The 19,510-nt window shown below is 42.0% G+C and overlaps 2 protein-coding genes across 2 annotated transcripts; both read right to left on the bottom strand.

Annotated features, from left to right (window-relative positions):
* Window positions 1–2,685: 2,685 nt before the first annotated feature.
* LOC129821161 (putative methyltransferase DDB_G0268948) lies at window positions 2,686–8,673 on the bottom strand. The gene is made up of 6 exons (XM_055878506.1): window positions 6,990–8,673; window positions 4,737–4,897; window positions 4,084–4,297; window positions 3,725–3,825; window positions 3,267–3,404; window positions 2,686–3,047 (listed from the first exon to the last, which is right to left on the bottom strand). Exons 1-6 carry the CDS (start codon window positions 7,098–7,100, stop codon window positions 2,957–2,959), a joined length of 816 nt encoding a protein of 271 aa, XP_055734481.1. The 5' UTR covers window positions 7,101–8,673; the 3' UTR covers window positions 2,686–2,956.
* A 101-nt stretch (window positions 8,674–8,774) lies between these two features.
* On the bottom strand, window positions 8,775–17,984 carry LOC129821159 (putative methyltransferase DDB_G0268948). The gene is made up of 7 exons (XM_055878504.1): window positions 15,993–17,984; window positions 13,374–13,577; window positions 12,290–12,450; window positions 11,658–11,871; window positions 11,256–11,356; window positions 10,803–10,940; window positions 8,775–9,124 (listed from the first exon to the last, which is right to left on the bottom strand). Exons 2-7 carry the CDS (start codon window positions 13,482–13,484, stop codon window positions 9,034–9,036), a joined length of 816 nt encoding a protein of 271 aa, XP_055734479.1. The 5' UTR covers window positions 13,485–13,577; window positions 15,993–17,984; the 3' UTR covers window positions 8,775–9,033.
* Between the last annotated feature and the right edge of the window lie 1,526 nt (window positions 17,985–19,510).

The raw sequence follows: 19,510 nt of genomic DNA, 5'->3' as shown, positions 1-19,510 counted from the left end.
ACCTGTAAGAGATGTTAGGGGCGGTGGCTCTGACCTTTAGGAAATGTTAGGGGCGGTTGCATGCTCCAGGGCCACCTCCAGCTGGGCAGGGCTCACGTCGGTCCCCACCACCGAGTTGAAGTGAGGGGTCAGGAGCACGGTGCCCTGACCCGACTCACAGCTTACATCTACTGCCAGGTCAAAGGTCTGCATGCCCATCTGTCAAACAGGACACATCACCATCACACACAGGTATGAGACTTAATTAGTACATGTGCACATTTTAAGACAGGAGAAAGTATATTTACAATCTTTTTATACTGCAAAAACATTAAAAAGCTGGAACGAAACACACATTGATATAATTCTGTAATGTATTGCAATAATATTTGCCATTGTAACTATACTGAACAAAAATATGAATGCAACATGCAACAATTTTACTAAGTTACAGTTCAAATAAGGAAATCAGTCAATTTAAATAAATTAATTAGGTCCTAATCTATAGATTTCACATCCCAAATCTATGGATTTCACATGACTGTGTGTAACGAATGTGAAATGGCTAGCTAGTTAGCGGGTACGCGCTAATAGCGTTTCAATCAGTTACGTCACTTGCTCTGAAACCTAGAAGTAGTGTTTCCCCTGGCTCTGCAAGGGCAGCGGCTTTTGTGGAGCGATGGGTAACGATGCTTCGTGGGCGACCGTTGATGTGTGCAGAGGGTCCCTGGTTCGTGCCCGCGTCGGGGCGAGGGGATGGTCTAAAGTTATACTGTTACATGGGCAGGGGCACAGCCATGGGTGGTCTTGGGAGGGCAGAGGCCCACCCACATGGGAGCCAGGCCCAGCCAATTAGAATTTCCCCACAAAAGAGCTTTATTACACACGGAAAAACTCCACAGTTTCATCAGCTGTCCGGTTGGCTGGTCTCAGACGATCCCGCAGGTGAAGAAGCCAGATGTGGAGGCCCTGTGCTGGCGTGGTTACACATGATCTGCGATTGTGAGGCCGGTTGGACGTACTGCCAAATTCTCTAAAAAGACGTTGGAGGCAGCTTAGAAATGAACATTAAATTCTCTGGCAAAAGCTCTGGTGGAGATTACTGCAGTCAGCATGCCAATTGCACACTCCCTCAAAACTTGAGACATCTGTGGAATTGGGTTGTGTGACAAAACTGCACATTTTAGAGAGTATTTATATTGTCCCCAGCACAAGGTGCACCTGTGTAATGATCATGCTGTTTAATCAGCTTCTTGTTATGCCACACCGGTCATGTGGATGGATTATTTTGGAAAAGGAGAAATGCTCACTAACAGGGATGTAAACTAATTTGTGCACAAAACTTGAGAGAAATAAGCGTTTTGTGGGTATCGAAGATTTCTGGGATCTTTTATTTCAGTTCATGAAACATAGGACCAACACTTTACTTGATGCATTTATATTTTATGTCCACAGAAGACTGTAACCATATCATCTGAGCATGCATATTCCATGATATTTGATTTAAGAAAAAAAACAGTCTGTATCCTGTGTAACAGGTATATGTCACGACTACCTTCTCTTCAGGAAGGACAATGCCTCTTCAATGAGCTGAGACTCTGTATTTCCAGTGGGAGGCAGCATGCTCCTTACCTTCAAACAGATGGGCCATGCCACTGAGCTATACTACAGGAAAAACCAACACAGGAATACAATGGTATTCTCCAACACAGAAAGAGACCTGCTTTTCATAAAGTTTTTACTAAAACTAATGCAAGCTCTCTTTCTCACTGGGTTGTGGAGGGTTGTGGTACGTTAAGGAATGTGATCACACACACACTACCTCACGCATCGCAGGAGATTCCCTTTCTTCACAGGGCCAGTTCCAGGGAAACCACTAGGTGCTTGGCCAGGCTAGTATGAGACAGGCCCCAGATAGAGAGAGGAAGGGGCGGAGCAGTGGCTCATGGGAATGTGGGTTGTTTGCTAATGAGGCTGGGCCAGGGTTACATGGGTTCAAAGAGAGCTTTGTGTTGTGTCAGAACCAATAAGTAGTACCATAGGGATGGGATGGGAGAGGGAGGGATCAGAACCTTGTTTTCCTATGAGGTGTTTTCCCTGTTGTGATTGATGTGGGAAAATACAAACGCCTGATGAGTTCAGTTTCCTTACTCAGATAAAAACCCTATTCCAACTGATCACTGAGCCATAGATCAACAACAACAGGCTTTGTACTGAGCTGCACTACCACTAGCTCACTGAAAGAGTTAATCATAAACAGTCAATGTCTGAAGGACTGGTCCAAGAACCGATTAAAGGTCTTCTCTCAGTTTGCAAAACGTTATGAATTCGGTTGAACCCATGCATACAGCATATTAAAAATTAAAAATACAATTTAAAAAAAGAACATCTGGGGCAGTGTGGCTACATTTAGACTGGCAGCCCAATTCTGATGTTTTTACATCAGATCTTTTCACATCAGATCTTTTTCAGACCTGATCCGGTTGCGCAAAAGACAAATTAGTGAAAAAAAACATCAGAATTGGTGTCCCTGTCTAAACGCAGACTAAGTATCAAGTGTCTCAGACTAGGATTAGATCCCCGCTGTCCATATTATATTTTTCATTGTGATCTAAAAGGCAAAACCGATCCTAAAATCCACACTCCTAATATTACTCTGAGACACTTGATACAGCCCTGAAGTTAAATAATATTCAACATTTACAATTGTGTCTGCAGACATTTTATTGTAAATCTCAGGCAAGGAAGATAATAAAGGTGGCAACCATTTTGGTAATGATGTGACTAAGGTGAATAGTTTGCTCTTCATTACAATGTATAAAAGAAAAGAGCAGACAAAACCAAAGGGACTTCAATGAAATCTTATGTGAACAGAGTAATATTTCTAATAACAGCTTGAACATGATTCACACAAGCCTAAACACAAGCTTAAGACACATCTGTCTACACACAAACACATTCACACTTTAAAGAGTGTTCACTCCTGTTTAGATGCCAGGAGACAGAAATATTCCCTTGTCACGTCCATGAGTGTGTCTGGTGATGTGACTCCCATCTCCTTCAGAAACCTGCAATAATAGGACATCAATATATTTTATAAAATAATTCCATGTGGGATGAACCATAAAAGTGGCATGGATGACATTTTGTATTTATTCGTTCATTTCTTTCTTAATTTTTTTGTTCAATAATTTTTTTATTATCTCATTAGTTCATTCATTGGCCTATAATCCATTCATCCATCTATTTAGTCATTCATTCATCCGTTGATTGACCAGGGTTGTTACCTGTCGAGTGTTCTCTGCAGCAGTGCGGAGGCAGCATCAGGCTCGGCCCTCTGGAAGGCCTGGTACATGGAGAAGGACTCCATGAAGCCCACTATGTTCCTCACTGAGATCTGCTGCTTCAGTGGGATACACTCAATCCTGAAAGAAGAACAGATACCCACACACTGTTGAATTGAGAGGAGAGTCAGTGGATGCCCTAGGCTCCCAAGGGGGCCAAGAGGGTTAAGTCAAGTAAGTCATAATATTGAATAAAACTGCAGTTTATTGAGTACAACATTTGATTTAGACCACGGTCGGAGTCACTAGGTGTGAGTACATTACTTCTGTATATATATATTTATATATATTTAATTCTCAAATAGAAACTCAGAGACACAGGGTCAAAGTCACACCATGAGAAGTGTTTTAATGTGTAACAGGCTGTTCTACTGGGTTCCCACAGAGTCTGTATGAGTTACCTCTCTTTGTCAGGGAAGGGGATAGCAGCGTAAAGCTCCCTTAGTTTGGTGTTGGCCACTGCTAACTGTGTGCTGGTGTATGGTAACAGCACCTTCTTGAACTGGGGATAGCAAAGTCAAATCTCAGTCAGGAAACGTGGTACTTATATCAAACACAGAATTGTGAGGGTTTGTTGATTCATACAGGTGATCCCATGGAGATAATGTCTCCATAAACAAACATATTATAAGCATTCTTTAGATGAAAACATCAACTGTACTTATAACCCAATGAAAATAAACATATGACACACTGAGCCGATTAAGTGGCATTGGTTTGTCACCATAAAAACGAATGTCATTCTAGTTCTGTTTGTCACCTCCTCATAGATGTCAGTGAGTCTATTCCCACATGAGCCGTAATGGAGTCTGAAGTTATCAGCAAAGCCAAGCAGAGCCATGCAGCCGCAAGGCTTCAGGACCCGGCCTGCCTCCAAGAGGAACCGCTCCTGGTCAAACCAATGGGCCGCTGAGGCTGCAGTCAGTAGGTCCACAGAACCATCTGGAAATGGCAGCTCCTCTGCTGTCCCTTTCCTGTAAGTATTAAGACGCAGCCACAAAAATTGAGGATTTCTACATAAACTAACATATTAACTAGGGGCCTATTGAAAGTGGGAAGCTACTGCTGACCTTTGTGCTGAGTGTAATTGACCGTCTCTGCAGATTGTCATCACTGTTATTTTTGAACAACATACACATTGGTTTTACTATCCAGTTGGGGACAACATTTCTTATTCCCATTCAAAATCCTATTATGCCCAAACCCTTAACCCTAACCTTAACCCTAACCCCATAACCCTAACTAAACCTTAATCTAACTCCTAACCTTTAACCAAAACCTAACCCCTAAGCCTAAAATAGGATCAGCGAAATGTCCCCACTTGTCAAATTTTTCTTATTTTACTATCCTTGTGAAGACTTTTGGACCTCAAAGGATAGTAAAGTTAGACCACACACACACACGTTCAAAAACCTGTAGGTGATGTTGTTGAACCCTGCTACTGCCCTGGCTTCCTCCAGTTGGCACTCGCTGATGTCGATGCCCACCACTTCCTGGAAGTGTGGGGCCAGCATGCGTGAGTTCTGCCCCGTCCCACAGCCCAGGTCCACAGCTAGGGCATGAGGCTGAACTTTCTGAAGAGAGGGGACCAGTGAGAAACTATATAACCTGCCTTCACTAAAGGAGAGTGATAGCTAGTGATAGTGTAAATGTGATGTTCAATACCAATATTATATATACAGAGGGGCAAAAAAGTATTTAGTCATCCACCAATTGTGCAAGTTCTCCCACTTAAAAAGATGAGAGAGTCCTGTAATTTTCATCATAAGTACACTTCAACTATGACAGACAAAATGAGAAAAAAAATCCAGAAAATCACATTGTAGGATTTTTAATACATTTGTTTGCAAATTATGGTGGAAAATAAGTAATTGGTCACCTACAAACAAGCAAGATTTTTGGCTCTCACAGACCTGTAACTTCTTCTTTAAGAGGCTCCTCTGTGCTCCACTCGTTACCTGTATTAATGGCACCTGTTTGAACTTGTTATCAGTATAAAAGACACCTGTCCACAACCTCAAACAGTCACACTCCAAACTCCACTATGGCCAAGACCATAGAGCTGTCAAAGGACACCAGAAACAAAATTGTAGACCTGCACCAGGCTGGGAAGACTGAATCTGCAATAGGTAAGCAGCTTGGTTTGAAGAAATCAACTGTGGAAGCAATTATTAGGAAATGGAAGACATACAAGACCACTGATAATCTCCCTCGATCTGGGGCTACACGCAAGATCTCACCCCGTGGGGTCAAAATGATCACAAGAACGGTGAGCAAAAGTCCCGGAACCACACGGGGGGACCTAGTGAATGACCTGCAGAGAGCTGGGACCAAAGTAACAAAGCCTACCATCAGTAACACACTACGCCGCCAGGGACTCAAATCCTGCAGTGCCAGACGTGTCCCCCTGCTTAAGCCAGTACATGTCCAGGCCCGTCTGAAGTTTGCTAGAGAGCATTTGGATGATCCAGAAGAAGATTGGGAGAATGTCATATAATCAGATGAAACCAAAATATAACTTTTTGGTAAAAACTTAACTCGTCGTGTTTGGAGGACAAAGAATGCTGAGTTGCATCCAAAGAACACCATACCTACTGTGAAGCATGGGGATGGAAACATCCTACTTTGGGGCTGTTTTTCTGCAAAGGGACCAGGACGACTGATCCGTGTAAAGGAAAGAATGAATGGGGCCATGTATTGTGAGGTTTTGAGTGAAAACCTTCTTCCATCAGCAAGGGCATTGAAGATGAAAAATGGCTGCGTCTTTCAGCATGACAATGATCCCAAACACACCGCCCGGGCAACGAAGGAGTGGCTTCGTAAGAAGCATTTCAAGATCCTGGAGTGGCCTAGCCAGTCTCCAGATCTCAACCCCATAGAAAATCTTTGGAGGGAGTTGAAAGTCCGTGTTGCCCAGCAACAGCCCCAAAACATCACTGCTCTAGAGGAGATCTGCATGGAGGAAAGTACCAGCAACAGTGTGTGAAAACCTTGTGAAGACTTATAGAAAACATTTGACCTCTGTCATTGCCAACAAAGGGTATATAACAAATTATTGAGAAACTTTTGTTATTGACCAATTACTTATTTTCCACCATAATTTGCAAATAAATTCATTAAAAATCCTACAATGTGATTTTCTGGATTTTTTTTTCTCATTTTGTCTGTCACAGTATAAGTGTACCTATGATGAAAATTACAGGCCTCTCTCATCTTTTTAAGTGGGAGAACTTGCACAATTGGTGGCTGACTAAATACTTTTTTGCCCCACTGTGTATATATATATATATATCGGTATTGAACATCACACTCTGGTCCTTGCTCTATAGGTATGACACATTGCATGCTGAATTTCAAGCTTACGGTAATAACGTAACATAATGGATGACAGTTTAGTAACCTATTGTCACAAGACTTAAAAGAATTTAGAAACAGGAAATTGTTGGGATATTTGGTTTCTATATCTGATTTAAAATGTCAAAATCCTGAAATGTTATGCAATAGAGGGCATTTTTTGCTTTCATTTCTATCTCGGACACTGTGTGGAAGCATTACACCAAAGACTTATCTTAGACAACCCAAGATTTGTCTTAGCTGCCAAATGTGCAAGACTAACGTCATGTAAAAGACAGTCTATAACAGTACTATTATCTTTGCTTGGCTCACCTTCCTTTCCAGGTAATGCAGGATAATGTCTCTGATCTCCTCTGGGGGTACAAAGCGGTACCTCTGGTAGATAGAGGCATGGTGTTTCTCCTCAAACAGCCGGTGGGTCATGGTGCTCTGCTGTCGTCTGCTCCGCTAGCCTAGTGCTCCTTCCAGCTTGCAGTGACTCAGCAGACAGAGACAGACCTGCTCCTTCACTAGGACCTTTTAATCATTACATGGAAAGAAGAGAGATACTGTATATAAAGAGGGGGATAGAGGAGGCTACTGCTAGTAATCACTTCGTCATATAAAGGAGAGGTTAAAAGATCTACTATGATGGGCTGCTAATTTCAAATAACTTATCACCTCCACTATAGGAGATGGCAAAACATCAAAAACCGATGGGAACCAGGCTAGAATTTGCACACGACTTTGTGGTTTCGTTCCTGAGATATAGTTCAGATGGCACTGTTCCAGAATAGTATCAGTAGTTGTAGCTTTTATGTTTGCTCACTACAGGAAGATGTGCACGAGTTTGAGCAGACAAGGCTCCCATTGTCCGGTTTGGCCATTGGCCTATTTTCACTGTGTCCACATCAACAAAGGACTTTAACCCTACAGTCCCCTCTCCCATCACATTGTGGTACTGTTACATAAGGCAAGACTGTTCTGAGTGAGACGGTATTGGTAAATCCATGTCAATTTCACCCTGAATAAAACGATTTTGTACCAACAAGTCTAGTCGGCCTACTTATAAAAAACAAATTTTGACTTTAATGTGAAAAGAGTTTGAGTCCACGTTAGTGTTAGAAATAGGCCTGTTTCTCTTACGGATTTTACTAAAACTAAACCAAGCTCTCTTTCTCACTGGGTTGTGGAGGCTACGTTAAGGAATGTGATCACACACACACTACCACACTCATCGCAGGAGATTCAGTTCTTCACAGGGCCAGTTCCAGGGAAACCACTAAGTGCTTGGCCAGGCTAGTATGAGACAGGCCCCAGATAGAGAGAGGAAGGGGCAAAGCAGTGGCTTCATGGGAATGTGTGTTGTTTGCTAATGAGGCTGTTTATGAAGGGGGCCAGGGTTACATGGGGTCAAAGAGAGCTGTGTGGTGTGTCAGAACCAATAAGAAGTCCCATGGAGATGGGATGGGAGAGGGAGGGATCAGAAACTTGTTTTCCTATGAGGTGTTTTCCCTGTTGTGATTGATGTGGGAAAATACAAACGCCTGATGAGTTCAGTTTCCTTACTCAGATAAAAACCCTATTCCAACTGATTACTGAGCCATAGATCAACAACAACAGGCTTTGTACTGAGCTGCACTACTACTAGCTCACTAAAATAGTTCATTATAAACAGTCAATATCTGAAGTACTGGTCCAAGAACCGATTAAAGGTCTCCTCTTAGTTTGCATACCGTGATGAATTTGGTTGAACCAATGCATGCATCATATTAAAAAGAAACCAAGAGAAAATCTGGGTCAGTCTGGCTGTGTTTCGACAGGCATCCCAATTCTGATGTTTTTACCAATCACATCAGATCTTTTCACATCAGATCTTTTTCAGACCTGATCTGAATGATCAAAAGACCAATTAGTAAAGAATATATCATAATTGGGCTGCGTAAGTATCAATTGTTTCAGATTAGGAGTGCTGATCTTGGATCAGATACCCCCTTGTCCATGTTATATTTTTCATTGTGATCTAAAAGGAAAAACCGATCCTAAAATCCACACTCCTAATATTACTCTGAGACACCTGATACGGCCCTGAAGTTAAATAATATTCAAAAGTTACAATTGTGTCTACAGACATTTTATTGTAAATCTCAGGCAAGGAAGATACTAAATGTGGCAACCATTTTGATAATGATGTGACTAAGGCTAATAGTTTGCTCTACATTACAATGTATAAAAGAAAAGAGACAAAACCAAAGGGACTTCAATGACATCTTGTGTGAACAGAATACTACTTCTATTAACAACAGCTTAAACATGATTGACACAAGCTTAAGAAACATCTGTCTCCACACAAACATATTCACACTGTAAAGAGTGTTCACTCCGGTTTAGACGCCAGGACACAGAAATACTCCAGCGTCACCTCCATGAGTGTGTCTGGTGATGTGACTCCCATCTCCTTCAGAAACCTGCAATATGACGTCAATATATTTTATAAAATAATTCCATGTGGGATAGACAAAAAAGTGGCATACAAGTAAATAAAATAATTAATTATTTTGATTATTTGTTAATTTAATCTTTAGTCTAAAACAGGGGGGGGGGGGGGGGGGGGGCTAATCTGACAGATGGAATTGTTTTAAATTGGTCATACCTATGGATTTTAGCTATTTGATTGAGAATTTTAGGACCCCTTAGGTATAAAAATATATATAAATATGAAAAGAAAAGACAACTAAAATGACTACTAAAACCGATAGAAACGCATTGAATAACACATTCATAAATGGCAAAAAGGACTGTCAAAAAATATATCAGAAGAAACAAGGTTTTGAAGTGTCTGTCCTAAATCTAGGATTTTTTTTTTTTTTAACTCAGGTATGGGGCCTCCCGAGTGGCGCAGCGGTCTAAGGCTGGAGGCGGACTCCCGATCACGGCTGTATTGGCCCAGCGTTATCCGGGCTAGGGGAGGGTTTGGCCAGCAGGGGGTCTTTACTTGGCTCATCGCGCTCTAGAGACTCCTTGTAGCGGCCGGGCGCCTACAGGCTGATCTCGGTCGTCAGTTGAACAGTGTTTCCACCAACACATTGGTGCTTCTGGGTTAAGCGGGCGGTTGTAAGGAAGTGCGGTTTGGCGGGTCATGTTTCAGAGAACGCGTGACCCGACCTTCGCCTCCCGAGCCCATTGGGGAGTTGCAGCGATGAGACGGGAAAAGGTGTAAAATACAAAAAAACGTAATAATAATAATAATTCAATTTAAAAACAATTAAACTCTGGAAATATTTATCTTTTTTACACATATGTGCCTACCCCTTTTTTTGGGGTAGGCACAAAACTACCTTCGCTCTTCCATCCGTCCATCCGTTTTTTAAATCTGTACTGGTTACCTTCAGACAAGTCCTGTGACACTTGTGGGCATCCATTAGTTTGTAGCCCTAACGGTCCGGACTTTACCAAACAGAATTTAGCACATAGACGGTACTGACTTCAGATGAGACTCCAGGCACTTGTAGGGGTCGTAGAGCAAAGCGTAGAACACCATCGTGTTCGTGAGAGTATCCATACAGTGGTCAATAGTTTGTAGGTCAAACTGTTCGGACGCTACAGATGATTTTCGGGATGTCTCATGGTCTGACAAACCCCACTCTAGCTCTGTCACCTTTCAATGCAGATGTTGAAGTGTGACACTGGCGGATGCGTTGGATTGAGACGCATCCAATGTGTAACGGATGTGAAATGGCTAGCTAGTTAGCGGGTACGCGCTAGTAGCATTTCAATCAGTTACGTCACTTGCTCTGAGACTTTAAGTAGGGTTTCCCCTTGCTCTGCAAGAGCCGTGGCCTTTGTGGAGCGATGGGTAACGATGCTTCGTGGGCGACCGTTGTTGATGTGTGCAGAAGGTCCCTGGTTCGCGCCCTTTGTCGGGGCGAGGGGACGGTTTAAAGTTATACTGTTACAAATGCAAAAAAACAGACACAGTATCTCTAGCTTGAACTGACGGGTTTTGATGGGGATTTTTTTGTTATGCAACTTAGACTGACACATCGGTTTGTCAATCGACCCCACCGGGTTAATTTGTTAATAAGCTAATTAATTCATCCATTCAGTCATTCGTTCATTCATCCATTGATTGATCAGGGTTGTTACCTGTCGAGTGTTCTCTGCAGCAGTGCAGTGGCAGCATCAGGCTCGGCCCTCTGGAAGGCCTGGTACATGGAGAAGGACTCCATGAAGCCCACTATGTTCCTCACTGAGATCTGCTGCTTCAGTGGGATACACTCAATCCTGAAAGAAGAACAGATACACACACACTGTTGAATTGAGAGGAGAGTCAGTGGATGCCCTAAGCTCACAAGGGGGCCAAGAGATTTAAGTCAAGTAAGTCATAATATTGAATAAAACTGCAGTTTATTGAGTACATTTGATTTTGACCACGGTCGGTGTCACTAGGTGTGAGTACATTACTTCTGTATGTATATATAAATATATTTCATTCTCAAATAGAAACTCAGAGATACAGGGTCAAAGTCACACCATGAGAAGTGTTTTAATGTGTAACAGGCTGTTCTGCTGGGTTCCCACAGAGGCTGTATGAGTTACCTCTCTTTGTCAGGGAAGGGGATAGCAGCGTAAAGCTCCCTTAGTTTGGTGTTGGACACTGCTACCTGTGTGCTGGTGTATGGTAACAGCACCTTCTTGACCTGGGGATAGCAAAGTCAAATCTCAGTCAGAAAACAGTCAGGAAAAGTGTTACTTATATCAAACAAAGAATTATGAGGGTTTGTTGTATCATACAAGTGATCCCATGGAAATTAAACTATTTTTCACAAGAGAAATGTCTCAATATGGCAGCAAACAAACATTTTATAAGCATACTGTAGATGAAAACAACAATTATACTTAGTACCCAATGAAAATAAACATATGACACACTAAACCGATTAAGTAGCATTGGTTTGTCAACATAAAAATAGAACGTCATTCTAGTTCTGTGTTTTTCACCTCATTAAAGATGTCAGTGAGTCTGTTCCCACATGAGCCGTAATGGAGTCTGAAGTTATCAGTAAAGTCAAGCAGAGCCATGCAGCCGCAAGGCTTCAGGACCCGGCCTGCCTCCAAGAGGAACCGCTCCTGGTCAAACCAATGGGCCGCTGAGGCTGCAGTCAGTAGGTCCACAGAACCATCCGGAAACGGCAGCTCCTCTGCTGTCCCTTTCCTGTAAGTATTAAGACACAGCACCAAACATTGAGGATTTCTACATAAACTAACATATTAACTAGGGGCCTATTGAAAGTGGGAAGCTACTGCTGACCTTTGTGCTGAGTGTAATTGACCGTCTCTGCAGATTGCCATCACTGTTTCTTTTTAAACAACATACACGTTGGTTTTACTAGCCAAGTGTGGACCAAAACATTTATTCCCATTCAAAATCCTATTATGCCTAAACCCTAACTCTAAATCTAACCCTAACCCCTAAATAAACCTAACCAAACTCTAAAATAGCAGTTTTTGTTCATGTATGGGGAATGGCAAAATGTCCCCACTTGTCACATTTTCCTTGTTTTACTATCCTTGTGAGGACTTTGACCTCAAAAGGATAGTAAGGTTAAACACACATAGACACATTCAAATACCTGTAGGTGATGTTGTTGAACCCTGCTACTGCCCTGGCCTCCTCCAGTTGGCACTCGCTGATGTCGATGCCCACCACTTCCTGGAAGTGTGGGGCCAGCAGGCGTGAGTTCTGCCCCGTCCCACAGCCCAGGTCCACAGCTAGGGCATGAGGCTGGACTTTCTGAAGAGAGGGGACCAGTGAGACACTATATAACTTGCCTTCACTAAAGGAGAGTGATAGCTAGTGATAGTGTAAATGTGATGATCAATACAACTGTTCTAAAGTTTGGGGTCACTTAGAAATGTCCTTGTTTTTTAAAGAAAAGCTCATTTTTTGTCCATTAAAATAACATCAAATTGATCAGAAATACAGTGTAGACATTGTTAATGTTGTAAATGACTATTGTAGCTGGAAACGGCAGATTTTTAATGGAATATCTGCATAGGCGTACAGAGGCCCATTATCAGCAACCATCACTCCTGTGTTCCAATGGCACGCTGAGTTAGCTTATCCAAGTTCATCATTTTAAAAAGACTAATTGATCATTAGAAAACCTTTTGCAATTATGTTAGCACAGCTAAAGGGTTTTCTAGACATTCCCTAAAGAAATCTGCCGTTTCCAGCTACATTAGTCATTTACATCATTAACAATGTCTACTGTATTTCTGATCAATTTGAAGTTATTTTAAAATGGACAAAAAAATGCTTTTCTTTCTAAAACAAGGAAACTTCTAAGTGACCCCAAACTTGTGAACGGTAGTGTGTGTGTTATTATATATAACACTCTGGTTTTTGCTAAATAGGTATTTCAAGCTTACGGTAATAACGTAAGATAATGATGACAGTTTAGTGACCTATTGTCGCAATACTCAAAAGCATTTAGAAACAGGAAATGGTTGAGATAATGTTTATATCGGATTTAAAATATCATAGTCCTGAAATATTATGCAATAGAAATGAAAGTGAAAAATGCCCTCTCTCGGACACTGTGTGGAAGCATTACACCAAAGACTTATTAAGATTTGTCTTAGCTGCCAACTGTACAAGTCTAACATCATGTAAAAGACAGTCTATAACAGTACTATTATCTTTGCTTGGCTCACCTTCCTTTCCAGGTAATGCAGGATGATGTCTCTGATCTCCTCTGGGGGTACAAAGCGGTACCTCTGGTAGATAGAGGCATGGTGTTTCTCCTCAAACAGCCGGTGGGTCATGGTGCTCTGCTGTCGTCTGCTCCGCTAGCCTAGTGCTCCTTCCAGCTTGCAGTGACTCAGCAGACAGAGACAGACCTGCTCCTTCACTAGGACCTTTTAATCATTACATAGGAGATACATATAAGGAGTAGGACAGAGGAGGCTACTGGTAGTAGTCACTCAGTCACAGAGAGGTTTAAAGAGACACCTGAGCTGCTAAGATCAAATAACTTGTCACCTCTTGACAAATTGCAAAACACTGATTTGTGTGTGATGTTCTTGTGTGGAACGGTACTGTCCGATAACGGCCACATTAATGACATGCCTATAGATAAACTAGTGGTTTAAAACATCTCATACATATTTCCATTTTATTTTTTATAAAAACAGTCAAACGCCTGGCAAAAGTTTGATATACATGTACTGCATGCATTTATACTGAACAAAAATCTAAAAACACAACGTGCAACAATTTCAAAGATTTGACGGAGTTACAGCTCATAAGGAAATCAGTCAATTGAAATACATTTATTACACCCTAATATATGGATTTCACATGATTGGGAATACAGATATGGATCTGTTGGTCACAGGTATCTTACAAAAGGTATGGGCGTGGATCAGAAAACCAGTCAGTATCTGGTGTGACGACCATGTCTCATGCAGGGTGACATCTTCGCATAGAGTTGATTAGGCTGTTGAGCGTGGGATGTTGTGTCACTCTTTATTGGCTGTGCGAAATTGCTTTATATTGGTGGGAACTGAAACTGGAACACGCAATCCAGAGCATCCAAAACATTCTCAATGGGGGACATATCTGGTGAGTATGCAGGCCATGGAAGAATTGGGACATTTTCAGTTTCTAGGAATTGTCTACAGATTCTTGCAACATGGGGCCGTACATTATAATGCTGAAACATGAGGTGATGGTGGCGGCTGAATGGTACGACAATGGGCCTCGATCTCATCATGGTATCTCTGTGCATTCAATTTGTCATCGATAAAATGCAAATGTGTTCGCTATCCGTAGCTTATGCTTGCCCATACCATAACCTCACCATGGGGAACTCTGTTCACAAGGTTGACATCAGTAAACCACTCCCCACACACATGGTCTGCGGTTGTACAACCAAATTCTCTAAAACAACATTGGAGGATTATGGAAGATAAACATTAAATTATCTGGCAACAGCCCTAGTGGAAATTCCTGTAGTCAGCATTCCAATTGTACACTCCCTCAAAACTTGAGACATCTGTGGCATTGTGTTGTGACAAAGCTTCACATTTTGTCCCCAGCACAAGGTGCACCTGTGTAATGATCATGCTATTGATTCAGCTTCTTGATATGTGGATGGATTATCTTGGCAAAGGAGAAATGATCACCAACAGGGATGCAATCAAGTTTGTGCATTTGGAAAATGTCTGGGATCTTTTATTTCAGCTCATTAAAACCAACACTTTACATATTGTGTTTACATTTTTGTTCATTGATTGTGAAACTAGACTGGGTCCTATCAAACATTTTCTAAACAATAGCAAAACAGAAGAACAAGTACAGACATTTAATTAGTCTTCTGAAAGTTTGCAATGAAGTTTTACACAATGTCAAATATAACAAAATCACCTTACACAATGTAATGCAGCTTGTGGAGCTGTGTGTTTCTCGCATCTGAAAATTGCACCACAAGCAACATTACCAGGACTGGTTGGTCTTTTCGCGGGTAGGAATGCGAGACAATATATCCACAGGAAAGTAGAATTACATAATATTTTCAAACCCCTGGTAGTGCCTGAAACACGCAAACAGGATGAAAACACATGTAAGCCATGTATGGCCATTTGCCGAGATGCTGCACGTGTTTCTGCACATCCTTCAGATGATGGTAGTGTATTCACATTCCTAACACCTTAAAGTTGATTTCATTATACTTTCCTGCGGATATAGTCTCACATTCATACTGGCATAACTGATACATTTACGAGAGCTAAACACCCCTTGAATATGGCCGGTGTCAGTAAACCTCGGTGAAAAGGCGTAATTAAATTGTTGCCAGCAGCACAGTAACCAATGCTCTGGATAACATGAAAACAGCCTAGCCAGTTCTGTTAGGGCAAGTAAAATGGTCAGAGTGAGGTGTTCTCTCGTGTGTCTGTATAACGTCAGCTAGAAAGCTAGCTTTGGTACTTGACTGCGTTGTTTGGGCAGAACGCTCAGATCAACACTACTCCTCGGCCAGAGCGTCCAGTGTGCGCTCTGAACACAGAGCGAAATGTTCGGAATTTACGAACTGACAATCTGATAACATTGTGAAAATTAGAACGTCAAGAACGCACTCCAGATTGAATTTACGAATACACCCTCAGTTAGGTGGACGTAGGTACAGCAGAGAGTGGCAAGGATAGGGAGACTTGCAACAGATAGCGAAAACAATTGCTAGTTAACGTTACATAACTAGAAAAGCCTTCACGTTGATGATGTTAGTTATGCGACATAAAAACCACAAACTAGTTGTCTGCACGGTTGTTTACCTGCTGTCTCACAGAAAGCGCTCCGTCCACACCCTAATCAACGACACTCGGAAGCAAGCCTCTGGAAGTAAACTTCAGTCGCCAAACAACCTCACGAATATATAAAGACAAATGTTAATATTGAAATGTAAAAAAGCTGCCAAGCAGCTGTAACAACTTCTTATTCGATTAGGCTTAACGGCGATTGGCATCCAACAAATGTTGCATTACCGCCACCTACTAGACTGGAGTATAACTCTCATACTTTCCTTTAAAAAATACAACAAATACCCTACCATCTAACGCTACACTCACAAAAAATAACAAATACCATACTCCACCATTTAAATCTATTCAGTCCTACTTCAGGCCAACAGCCTGAGAGGACACACCCTGTCAGGCAACTACAGTCCTGGAGGGCCTGATTGGTGTCACACTAGTTCTCCATCCCTAGCAAACACAGCTGATTAATCAAATTGCATTCTAAACTAAAGATCATGATTAGGTGAGTATTGGAGTCAGGTGTGTTAGCTTGGGCTGGGGCAAACCTGTGACACCAATCAGGCCCTCGAGGACTGGAATTGCCCACCCATGCGTAACTCTTCTGATGTCAAGTCTCGCACACCCAAATACTTCTCTCCAGCTGTTGCCACAACCTCTATTTTCTGTGACTTACGCTCCATCCCCGCAGTACAGTTGATAACCATTGCTATAAATGTCAAACGTATATCACTTGTTGGTTTATCCCTCAGTACTGGTAAAGGTTGCTGGATCAAATCCCTAAGCTGACATGGTAAAAATGTGTCTTTCTGCCCCTGAGCAAGGCAGTTAACCCACTGTTCCCCGGGCACTGAAGACGTGGATGTCGATTAAGGCAGCCCCTCACACCTTTCTGATTCAGAGGGGTTGGGTTAAATGAGGAAGACACATTTCAGTTGAAGGCATTCAGTTGTACAACTGACAACTGACTTGTACAACCGACTCCCTCCCCCATGACCCATCTTCCTCTACTTTCTTCACTGCCTCAGCATATGACAACTTCTGCACTACTATAACCCTGGAAACCTCAACCTGCCTCTCTCGCACAGGACATTTCTGATACCCAGCCCCATGGGCACCCCTACAATTAACAAATACCACTACTTTTCCCAATGCTACACACTCTTTTGTCTCATGCCCTTCTGCACAATTCTCACACCTAGGAAACTCCCTCCTACACACTGTTGTCACATGCCCATAAGCTTGACACCTGTAACAACGTAATGTATTCAGCACAAAAGCTTGTACACGATAATTGATATATGCTAACATCACCTTGTTGGTCAAAGACTCAACATCAAAACTCAAAAGAACAGACAATGACTATTCTGTTTCTCCACTCATGCCACCCTTTCTGCGTTGCACCAAACGATGAGCATCACAAACATCGGGAATCTTCCCCTTCAGTTGGTCAGCTTTCACATTTCCTTCTACCCAGTAATTACACCTTTCAATGGCACCCTTTTCTTGAGAGCAAAATAATTCACATCTCTTGCCCCCATTCGTTTAACACGGAGCGCCTACTCCCTCTGACCAGCAGAAACAAACAATTATCACAAGACCCCTTCTGGTTACCTTTACTGATTCCACAACACCCAACTCTGTTTTCACCCACCCTGAAACCACACATAGATCAGCCAAAAGGCAAGGGTACACTTTTTCCACAACTTCACCTACTGTCACAGACTCATCTTTATCCTGACCCTCAGTGCAAGCCTCGGGCTCTGAGAACTTCACCACACCTACCACCTTCGATACTTCACCCTCTCTCTCTCTGTTAGACCTCCTCTGCCACTATTGCCTCCATTCCTCTTCCATATTCCAAGTATAATTCTCCTTATGATAATACTGCACTTCTTCTGACCTACATCTTGTTCTTGCCTTGTCAAGAGATGCCATTTAACCAGCTGTCACAATCTCCGTACAATCAGCACGAACCCCTCGGGATGTAGCGCTCAACAGTGCATACCACTTGTAAAGCCAGCTGTAACAACTCTGCTGCCAGTGTCATTAAAGGAGGTGCAGGGATTGTTCCGTTCGTTACTGTTGTTTGGCCAAATATCAAATGAAAACATTAGTTCTGCTAGACAATGCAAAGAAAATAGGCAACACAGTTGGTCAAAATAAGTAACACGTTATTATGTTAAATTACGTGAAATCGCCCTAAGAATTGTTTTGAAAATTATGTTTTCTAGTTACATACCATGTAAAAGTTCCTATTAGACTAAATCAAAAGCCAAACCAAAGAGACAACATATTACTTTTTGTTATTAGAAAAAAAAACTTGCTTCTCCCCACCCATTCACAAAAACTTACAGCCTCAGCTAACTTTCACACACTAGAAATTACCCAAACCTCACAATGCTACATAAGCCTACTATATTCACACACACTGACACAAGACTTGCAGTATTCGGGTTTCTGTACCAATTAGCCTATGTCAGTTAAGATTCCCAAGCAACAGTGCCCTCTTGCTCTGACTGTCAAGGCCCCCATTAGGTGTCTCATGAATGGTGCTTCACTGTCTGTTAGTGCCAAGTGATACCTTTTTTGTTTTACCCAAGTGTTACAGGCAGCAGAGCTAAATAAAAACTCAGAGATTATGAGCATGAGAGAATAGGAGCAATACACGATCCAAATAAACCTAAAATAAAAAGTTCTGCACCCCAGCACTGCTTTTCTATGTTGTTTTTGCCACTTGTTGGAATCAGATGAAGATGTTGGAGAGCAGTGTTGTTATAATTGGAAAGATGTCATCAGGAGGCTGGCCAGCCAGTTCCTCTTTGCATTTCATATCATAGTGCATCTGCAGCAGAGAATCCCTCAATCCTGAACCGCTCATTCTAACAATGACACAATGGTCTTCGGCTACCCACCCTTTCCAAAGGGATTATTTCTTCAGCAAGGCAGCCATCCTTAGTATTCGTTTTGGGAATGCTGAATAGAAGTGCCTTGGGGCAGAAGCTGAAATAACTTATTACTTCTTATCACTAAAATCCCTATTTTTCCATATCTGGCATATGAACATTTAAGCATCTATAGGGTTTTCAGCAGTAATCAGGCATTTCAGTCATTGCTGAAGTGAGGAACTAATACTTTTTGTTTGTTGAAATCTGCTGCTGTGCACAACACATAAGGATGCATTTCAATCTATTTTCTTAAATGCGTCATATTTTCACCAACATTGAATGAGATGTCAATTCTTTCCCCTCTATGTCATCATCAGTTCCATGATAGAGCTACTAGCCAATTGGCCCTCTCACAAAGCAAATATGACCTGGTGCAATGAGTGTCTGCTCTCTCTCTCAAGCAACATGTGTTCACGACAAGTCAGTGTCTGATTAATGGCCATCCACTTCCACGATATACAGAGCAGGCTAGGGGTCAGATTTATTATACATCTTTTGTTTATATGTGGCAGCATTATTCTGTAGACTCTAAGGCCCCAATGACAGTAAATAGAGTGTATCTATACATAGGATGTAAATAGAGTGTATCTA

Source organism: Salvelinus fontinalis, chromosome 23, assembly GCF_029448725.1.
Source record: "Salvelinus fontinalis isolate EN_2023a chromosome 23, ASM2944872v1, whole genome shotgun sequence".
Classification (NCBI taxonomy): Eukaryota; Metazoa; Chordata; class Actinopteri; order Salmoniformes; family Salmonidae; genus Salvelinus; species Salvelinus fontinalis.
Note: the sequence above shows the minus strand (reverse complement) of the source record. Positions and strands in the feature narration are given on the sequence as shown.